This window comes from Manacus vitellinus, unplaced genomic scaffold (genome assembly GCF_001715985.3).
Source record: "Manacus vitellinus isolate BGI_N305 unplaced genomic scaffold, ASM171598v3 scaffold_74_pilon, whole genome shotgun sequence".
In the NCBI taxonomy this organism is placed as follows: Eukaryota; Metazoa; Chordata; class Aves; order Passeriformes; family Pipridae; genus Manacus; species Manacus vitellinus.
Window position 1 is genome coordinate 1512401 of NW_021940780.1, and position 10175 is coordinate 1522575.

Genomic DNA, 10175 nt, shown 5'->3' on the forward strand with positions numbered 1-10175 from the left:
GTTAGAACTGAGAAGTGTTTCAGCCTTTCTCTCTCCCCTGCCCTGGTTTTTAGGGCTGTGAAATGAAGTGCTTGGTGCTCCCTAAAACCCCCTCCAGCACTTCCCCCTTCCCTCCCCCACCTCTGGGTGAAACCCAACTCCAGCCTGGAACAAACACACACTTGGAGGCAACTCAAGTGCCACTAAAAGGGGGGGAAAAAGCAGATTATTCCAGAGGATTTGCTGTTAGGCTGCCCTGTCACCCCGAAAGCATTGTCTGCCAGCGCTCAGAAACAGAGAATACAAAGAAATACACTTCAGCAGTGGGGTCATACTGCACTTGTTTTACTTCCTGGGAGCTAACTAAGTTGTTTTAAACCACATCTCAGCTGGGCTATAGCTTCTATGCATCAACTGGTTCAAGCAATCACTGCTCTATCAAATAATCAACTTATTATAAAGTCTGATGCAAGCAAACAATTATAGGTAGCTGTTCTCTCCAAACTGGCTGACTGGATTTCTTTATCTTCTGCAAGTCAGCCAACTAAAGTTTTTATTTAATTAAGATTTTTGCTAGTCTTAAAATTAGCATTGGTTCCCTAAATACTTAGTATTAAAGTCTATATCATATTTTTTTTTTATATATTCATATATATATAAAAAAAGAGTATTCTATCCTTCAGAGTCATGCTACATGTTCTGAACTCCAATAAAATCTATTTAAGGACACGAGTGTCCCAATGCTTTGTAACAATTTGGTACTAAAGCTTCACATTTTTGAAAAAGAAGTGTCACTGAAGGAGGACAAGGCTTAATAATGTTCCCTAAGATAAAAGTTCAACGACATCAGTGAGAGTCTGTCTAAGATGGAGACACCACGAGTGACTTCCAGGTTTCCAAGAGTATCCCCAAAAAGGAGATTGTACAGTAAACAATGAGAGAGAGGAGGATGGAAAAAATTCACCTGCAGAAGACATTCCACGACTTCTGAACCTTTTTTATGCACCTGCAAGATTGTCCCCCCCCCTTAATGAGAAATTAATAACGAGCAATCAAACATTTGCTGGCTGAAACTGCCGTTTCATCTCGGTTGTAAATGGTTCCACAACAAACAGAGGCATTTCCTTTTACACTTAAGAGCTTAAACTACACCTACAGCTGTTGGGGTTTTTCCTTAATTTAAAACTACTTTTCGAAGGAAAACTTTCACATTTCAAATTTCCCCTTAAGAAAACAAGGTAAAGGAAAAAAGAAAAAAACTCTTCTTTACATGCAAACGATGCCATTTTTTGTTTTTCTAATATATTCTAGGTATCAGACAGGTTGTTTTTTTTTTCCTACAAGGAATAAAGGAGCCGACTTCATAGAAAAAAGACAAGATTACAACAATCACCTAATATTAAAATATGCTGATGGATTTAAGTTTATCCTACTGGAAAATTGATGCAGTCTTGGCCTCCTGCAAATCAAATGGTGCCCGTGAGCCAAGAGGAGGGGCCAAGGAAACTCTCCCCCCAAAAAGCTGCTTTGAACTGGGGTTTTATTGCCGGTGATTCCTTGGGTGATTCTCGGAAGGACTCTTCAGTCCCTCCCTTCCTTCCAGAGGCTTTCCCTGCTTCCAGCAGGTCCAGGGCTCGGGGGGGGCACGAAAGGATCGGGGGGGACTTGCTGGTGGCAGTTTTGGCGTGGAGAGAAGAGAAGCCCTTGCGACGACAGAGCCACGGGGGGAACTCCTGAAGGAGGAACTCCTGTGGGAGGAACTCACTCCTGAAGGAGGAGGAGGAACTCCCTCCTGCGGGGGGAGCTCTGCCGGGGCCGGGGGCGGCCAAAGCCCTGGCGAGAGCGGCAGCAAGGCGGAATTCCGGCGGCACCCCGGGAGGGGAGGGCAGGGCGGAGGCAGGGGCATGCGGAGATGGGCTCGAACAGAGGACACAGACGGACCGTCACGGGCGGGGCTCATCAGTAGGTGCTGGCCGAGGGCGTGGTCAGGCGCTTCCCGATGTAGATCCTGCAAGGGAAAGGACACGTGGTGGGAAGGAGAACCGGGAATGGGGGTGGGAATGGGTTTAACTGAGTCGCTGGTTTGGGGATTATTTAGGTTTATGGTTGTAAGGTTGAAGCGAAAGAAAATGGAAATTAAATTAATTTAGGGTGTATAAATATGTATCTCTAGAGTTAGGCATATATTTAGACATAGTTATATATAATATAGCTATTATATTATATAGGTATAATATACACATTATATTCACATATATAGATATAATATACACATTATATTCACATATATTATATAGATATAACACACACACTATATTCATATATATGAATATAACATATTCATATGTATATATATGTATAGATTATTTAGATATATTATAGATTATCAATGACATCATAACATTGATATGTATTTATTGTATTTATTTAGATATTTAGATATACTATCATAGATTGTCAATAATATCATATTTATAGCTGTTTGTTTTATTTATTTATATTGTATATTATAATACATTATAAGAGATTATCAATATTACCATATTTATATATTCATTTTATTTACTTATATATTTAACAAAAGTTTATAATCATATATTTATAGATAATTACATATTAATATAAATAAAAATTAATAAAAATGAAAATGGAATTAAATGAAGTTAAGTTTAAATTTTAAAAAAATCAATTTTAAGTGAAAATCAAATATTTATTAAAAACACATCAATGGCTTTTTTTAATTATTATTTTTAATTTTATTTTTTTAATTGAATTTTTATTTCTTAGTTTAGTCTGAATCACTTCCCACACTGATAATCAAATGCCACAAGTGACACTTGCAAAGATGATTTAAAAGTTCACTCGTGCATTTTCAATCCAAAAATCTTTATATTTGGGGAGAAATGAAACACATCAATGGCTTTTTTTTTTAATTATTATTTTTAATTTTAGTTTTTCAGCTGAATTTTGTTTCCAATTTTAGTTTTAATTGCTGCCAAGTTTTCCTGCTTTTCAGCAGGACCTGAATTAGGCAGGGAAAAGCAAAAGCACATGCAAAAGTTAAAGGGAAAATCAGTTCAATACTTACCCTAATCCCAGAGCCAAAACATGAGATATGAACAGAGATGGAATGAAAACCTTAAGGAATTCTGCAGAGAAAATGCCCCCTTTTTTCATTGCTCCACTTTTTCTCATACTTAGGGACACTGAACGTTTGGGATGTCTGAAATGGAATTCCCTGCAACAAAAAAATTCAACAAAATTCTTTTTGTTTCCCCTTTTTTTCCCCTCTCTTTTATTTTTTTTTTTTGCACAGATCTTTGTAGGAATATTGATTTATTTATTTATTTTTTTAAATACAAAGAGCTAGAGATCAAAGCACAAGATCCCTTACCCAGAGTAAGGAATCCAAGAGAATTCTAGGAGGGATTGTGGAGAGACCACTTCCACAGACAGTACAGACACAAAGGGAGCAGGAGCTCCAAGAGAGGGAATTTCAGGATGTGATTTGTTAGCAAGAGCTTCATTTTTTGTTCCAAACAGAGACACAGAAGTCTCTATTTTAATAAAAAGGCTCTGCACTCAAGGATCTCAAGGTTCCTGCTGTGGATGAGCATTACATATTTTCCATGGAAAGAAAAAAAGGCACAGAGAATTTAGGAGACTTGCTCAACACTCTTCTGTTCAATAAGCCAGGACTAAATCCCATGAATCCCAGCTCCAGGTACCCAGCTCTCCCAAGAATTGCAATTTGGTCAAGAAACCTTGTGGATTTATGTTACTTTTAAATAATTCTGTTGCTATTAAGATTTTCATACTTCATTGGTTTGACTTTTTGCAGCCTCCCCCGAGAGAAATCGAACTTCTCCTAAGATGAACCAGCTTGGAAAGCCAGAGTCATTCCTCTCCTTCCTATATTCATCAGAAAATATGAATATTCATGAAGAAAAGCAGAGTTGAACTCACTTGGGAGGAATGTTTTCAGGCCTACTTGACCAGTCTGACACCCAGTCTGCACTTTTCTTCAAAACTTCCAATTCTTTCTCTCCTTCTGCTGCTTCTTCTTCGGACTGAAAACACACATGGGACAAGGCTTTTAACACTCACTTAGCTCCTCCTCGGGGTGTTGAACTGAGAGTGACAATAACAGTGGTAAAATGATAAGAACCCAAATGCTGGCACCTGATAAACCACCAAGTGTTCCTGGACTGGATTGTTGGGAAGAGATTTTACTTTGCTAACACGAGTCAGTAAACCACAAATTTTATTGCTGTAGCCAGGATTTCCACATCATTGCAAGCTGTTTGTTTAGTTGACAACAACAACAACAACAAAAAAGGGATTATTTTACTCCTAAATAAAGCAGAACCATGCAAAAAAAAAATTATTTGCAAACAGTAAAAACATTGAGTTGATGGCATTCCATTTAAAACTCACAGAACGTGCCTGAAGCACAGAAAGTCGAATAAAAAGGTTTCAAAACCAGTATTTTGACTTCTTAAATGGTGTTATTGGTAATTTGAAATTTATATTACTTGCAACCAGCAGCTTGTACTGACTGCAGCAGGAAAAGGCAAGCACTCACTGTAATTATATGAGCCAAACTTTTAACTTTAAATCACTAGATGCAAACGTTAAAGGAAAAAACAATAAATTAGAAAGACTAGACTGACTTGGGCACAAACTCCTCCTTAGTATTAAAACAATTTGCTGAGTGACTCTTATTAAAATAAGATAAACCACTTGGAACATTAAGTGGGAACCACAGCAAAAGCAGAACTGGGGCAGTCCCAGGTGAGATGCAGAGCTCACCAACACCTTCCTTGGGCTCCTTGTGGCTCTCAGGGCACAACTGCCCCAGTGCCAGCTCTTGGACACAATTAAAGGCAAGGTGTCACTCTTCCAGGAGTGCTTTTTATTTATACTGCTGAAGACAGCAAATTGTACGATGTGGTGATCAAACTAAGAGTTCAGTCTCCTCTCAGTTTGTGGTGTGGAGATTACTCACTGTCATGTGAGGGAGTGCACAGCAATCACTGAACAGCCTCCAATCCTGGGCACAAATATCAACATTTCAGCCCAGGTCTGACAGCCAGTGTCACACAGCAACAGCACTGCTGTGGAAAAGCATTTCTCAGCTGCAGAGGTGGAGCCTTGTTCTTCCCCTCACTCCAGAGCTATTCATCTCTTAAGTCATGTTTCAAATACTACAAAATATAAGCCTCTTCACATCACAAAGACCTTGCTCTACCCCTCAAGTCTACATCAAACATCCACAGCTTACAAATCTATATTTAAAAGTGAAGAAGTTTTAAAGGTTAATGAAGAGAATACCTGAGAACTACTGTCTTTACTTGTGTGCATTTCCACATCAAAAGTTATCTGTCCATCATCTTGAGGTGAAGGGCTAAAGAAAAATTTGATTTTGTTATGTCATTTTGTCAACTAAAGAACCATCAGTGTAGATAAATGTCAGCTGAGTTACTCCCACATGCCCCTCTGCTCACTGCTGAGTTACAGACCACACCACCCTTCACACCCCAAACACCAGTACTAGAGAGTCTTCCAACACCCCCCACCTTTGCAGGGTTTTTTTTATTTACAATCCAACCTTTCTCAACAGACTAAAGAAAAGCAAGCACTGCCCAAACTTCCACCATCCACAGCAAAGCTGTAAAAACCCCTTTGTCCTTTGCCAGCATTGTGAACTACACCTCTTTTTGGGGAGGTGGGAATACCACAGTCATCATAAACTCCTCCCAATGCTGGAGCACAACAAACATCCCCCTGGGAAACAGCTTTACATCCCCGGGATCAGCGACCAGCAGAGCAGCAAACACTCCTTTACCTGTCACAGTGGGAACTACCTCTTGAGCTGCTCTGTCCTGACTCGTGCTGGGCATCCAGGAGGATCTTCTCCATGTCCCCATTGTGGATGGAGGAGGAGGAGGGGACGTGCTCCAGGCCCCCGTTCTTGCCGTTGCCGTTGTCGGTGCTGTTGCCGTTGCCGTTCATCTGCAGCTCCACCCAGGAACCTGCAGGGCACCCAAAGGTCACCTCAGACAGCCCCACCTCATTAACCAACCCCATGTGCACTTTATCACCCCCCTCCAGGGGGAATCCCGGCCATGCTGCCCTCAGATAACACACACTGCCCTCCCAGAGCTCATCAACACGGGCCACACACAAGAGGGACACGTCTCCCCTTCCCTCATCAACAAAAACACCCCAAGAAGCTGCTTTGGTGCTACCAAACCCCTGCAGCTGGTCAACAAAATGCCCCCTCTCTCCTCAATTATTAATACTCCCATCAGCCACACTTTTTGGAGCTTCAAGTCTCTACATATCACTCATTTATGTTCTACATTCCTTTCTGAAACCGGATTTTCATCCCCATGGCCCTCATGTGCAGCTTTCCCTTCTCCTTCCTCTGCTCCCAAAGGCCCTGAACTAACCCCTGATTTTTCTGGACATCATTCCATTCTCAGGCCTCAGTCAGTTTGCTTTGCCCTGGCCCAAACATCTCCTGTCCCACCATCCCATTCATTCCAGTCCCCAGTTCCAACCATGGAATTCCAAGGACAAGGTTATTTCCTCACCAGCTGCAGGACATGCACAGTAACGTGACATTATAACATTTCACTGCTAGTAAGAACTGAGGAGCAGCAGAAATCCAGCACTCCCACACATCATAACTGTTAATAAATTCAAAGCCACCACTTCAGCCTCTTCCACCTGCCCCTTCCTCTTTATTTTCCTGAGCCAGGGAAAGCTCTATAACCTAAAAGCTCAGATTTACTGGTGTTCCCCCTTTTATTTTAGCTATACCTATGGAATATCCATGTGAGATTCAACAAGGAGCAAGAGTGTATCGTGGCTGACAAGAGAAGCTGCTAAAAAGTTCAAATATTCTATAGTTGAGGTGAGGATTTTTATTTTTAAATGTCTTCACTTGTATTTTATGTGCAGATTAACTAAGTGCAAGACTAAATACATTCATCAGTATATGAATGTATATACTGGAATGTTTCAACTGGAAACAGGCTTTGGAAATATTCTTTATTTATAAACACACTATTTAATTATCCTGAGGGGTAAAGATAGGACAGACTTCTACTGCTCTGTATATTCCAAATATTTAAATACATTCCCTATCCAACTGCAATTCCAACCTTCTCTTTAAGAATCACTTGACCTCAGAGCCATGATACAGAGGGAAAGATCTCCAAGTTCTTCTTTTGTTGTCAAAAGAACATTATTTCCCTCATCAGCCAAATAATGATTTCATAAATGTATATTAAGTCATCACAACTCCTGTGTAATTCAATTTATGCCACCTAAAGGCAGGTGCTTTTGGGGTTGTTTGGGGTTTTTTTTGTATTTGGTTGATTATTTAGTTTTTTAAAGTTTAGAAATCTTCATTACTGAGGTAAAAATCATCCAAAAAAACCAAAAAGCCTGAAGATACAACATCTGAAACTACTTTTCAATCATTATTTGTAAAAGTTATAATTTTAACACTGATATTTGACTTATGCATGATGCCATTGCAGTGCTGACCATGCTCTGAGGAGTCCTGGTGGTTCACAGCCTGGATTCCTTGGGTTGTATCCACAAAAAAGGAATTTTGGGAGTGCACAGTCACACTGGGCTTTTCAGATAATCAAGTGTTAACTGGGAAGAGGCAGCTTTGCCCAGTCAGCATCACCCAGAGACCTTGTTATTCCACATTGGTGAGGAAGGCTGGTGTCTAAATTTCAAAATAAAAAGGCCAACCTAGAATCAGGAGGGTTGATTTGCACCTTGACAGCAAGAAAAACACCTTCACACCTGCAGAAAAGCAGGTTGGTCAGAAGTCAGGTCAAAAAGCTCTGTGCTCCCCATAACCATTTTGGGGGAGGGAGAATTAAAACACTCAGGGTCTGCAAAGCCATTCAGGATTAAAAATGAGCAGCCAGGGACAAATAATGTGAGAAAACAGAGGGCAAAGGAAGATGATCGAGGTGGTTGCTCTGATCTGCAGCTCTTCAGACCCTCCACAAATAAAACCTTCAGGAATTTCTCCCCCCCTGCCTTTCTCTAAAACACTCGGGGGCCGTGGCAGGAAGAAAACCCAAATTACCCCGTGAGTGAAGAGTGCCAGGGAGCAGGAGGAGCTGACATGAGGAGCAGCACGTTCCCAGCTGACCTCACCGGGAATGACTCAAAACACAGTCCAGGAAGCACAATGTGACATCGGGCTCGAACTGGGAGAGGGAGCCAGAGAGCCCCGCTGGCCTCAAAGGCTCATCAGAGGGACACAAATCCCAGTTCCTTTAAAAGGATGGGCAGGAAGGTATCTGGGAATAAACAGCCCAACTAACAGAGGGTGGGTTTTGCCCCAAACCTTTTTCAGAATTAAGGAAGTTACTTTAAACACCCACCTGAGAACTCTTAATTTACCGTATTTCTACTTGACAGTACAATAGGAAATGTGGCAGAATTAAGAGTGGTAGAATTAACAGTGGTAGAATTAAGAACCGTGGTGGCATCTCCTCCCTTCACAAATGACATAACACACACTCTTTGAAAAAAAAAACAAAACCCAAACAACTTTTTATATGAATGGTATTTTTCTCCAAATTTGTTTGAATTTTGTCCATGCTCCACAGCTAATTATTTCACCATGAACTGATATACACTGACTTAATTCCATGTTTTTCTATAACTGGTGACCTGTTTAAACAACGGGAGCTAAACATGTTGGGGCAAAAGGGCCTCATTTTGTTTATCCACTCAGTGATTTCACTTGGCTGGGTGTGGTGGATATATCAGAAATTGCATTCCTGTATACATTTTATAGATATAAAAATATTCCAAAGCAGCAGCTCACAAGAAGTCTGATGCATGGTCAACCTGAGTAATCTTATAAATATCACTTTTACAATGAAGTAGAATATTAACAAAAAACAAAGAAACAGAAAAAAAAAAAAAGAGGGAAAGAAAAAGAAAGCCAAGCAGATTCCCATAATGGTAATTATTAAGCAGATTTTCCATGACAGAGATAGATGGGCTCTTGCCTCTTCTTGTCAATATGTAACAGAGCTTTATAATAATTAAAATACAGGAAGCATCTAGAACTCCCAAGAACAAGCAGGGGTTTTTTCCCCCACCTCTGTTAACCCAACAAAGCACAGGTTACCAGTTTTACTCCCAGCTCTCTTGCCCTCCAAGTACTAAGGGATCTTTGAATAAAAGGCCCTAAACGCGGGGAGCACAAAACGAATAGGTGTCTGAGCTCATTAGCCTGAAAAGGGTCACTGAAAAGCTGAGATAATGGCAGAAAATGCACCTCTGCCCCCAGAGCATTGTGCAGTGGCTGAATATCTGAAAGCAGCTCTAAGCCTGGTGGGGCTGATGGGGGGGCATTTGTTTGGTTCGGGGGGCACAGACTGTCAAACATTCCCTTGTGTTCAGTAAATCAGGGAGCCGGGGGAGCCTCTAATGCTGATCCAGCAGCAAGACCTACGTGGGCAGCTCCAGCCCCGGCTTACCGAGCTCGGGCTGCTCCCACCTCCCGGTAGATTAACGCGTCCCACGGACACCACCGACAGAGAGGAAACATTAACACACAGAACCATCAAAACTCGGCAGCTCCTCAAGCGCCGGGCAACTCCGGCGGAGTAATTGTTGTTTAACAGGCCTGAATAATTCGCCAGGATACCTGTTTGACTCAGGTAACGCTGTTTTAGCTGTTTTATCACGAGATGCAGCGTTACCACAACACAATGGCAGCGTTACGAAATGGGCACAGTTTATTCCCCCCTTCAGACAATTGCCACCGAACCCATATATTTCGTGGTCAGTTTAACTTCGTTGTAAACCACGGAGGTAACAGTTAATCATTAATGCTATTTATTCGCCTCTTGGAGTGCAGCATTCTTAATAATCGGACGGAAGGACACATGGAAAGAGCTGTTTAAAAGGAAGGGAAAGCATCTGCCAAGTAAGTAGCAGAGCCTACATGATGTGCCTCACTGGAGTTATCCCGGGAACAAAAGGATGCAGCAGAGCAGCTGACAGAGACGCCGGATATAGAGGGGAATAGCTCACGTCAGTGCTATTGACTCAGCCACTGAATAAACTCATTCCCACAGCCGCGCTCCTCCCCCTACCCCGCTGTATCCCCATCTTCGCTGCTCGGGTAAACTCCGCGG

At 41.5% G+C, this 10175-nt stretch overlaps 1 protein-coding gene across 1 annotated transcript; it reads right to left on the bottom strand.

Annotated features, from left to right (window-relative positions):
* Positions 1-1821: 1821 nt before the first annotated feature.
* BNIP3L (BCL2 interacting protein 3 like) lies at positions 1822-10104 on the bottom strand. The gene is made up of 6 exons (XM_008923529.4): positions 9882-10104; positions 5828-6014; positions 5314-5386; positions 3946-4049; positions 3068-3217; positions 1822-1987 (listed from the first exon to the last, which is right to left on the bottom strand). Exons 2-6 carry the CDS (start codon positions 5992-5994, stop codon positions 1939-1941), a joined length of 543 nt encoding a protein of 180 aa, XP_008921777.1. The 5' UTR covers positions 5995-6014; positions 9882-10104; the 3' UTR covers positions 1822-1938.
* Positions 10105-10175: the final 71 nt, after the last annotated feature.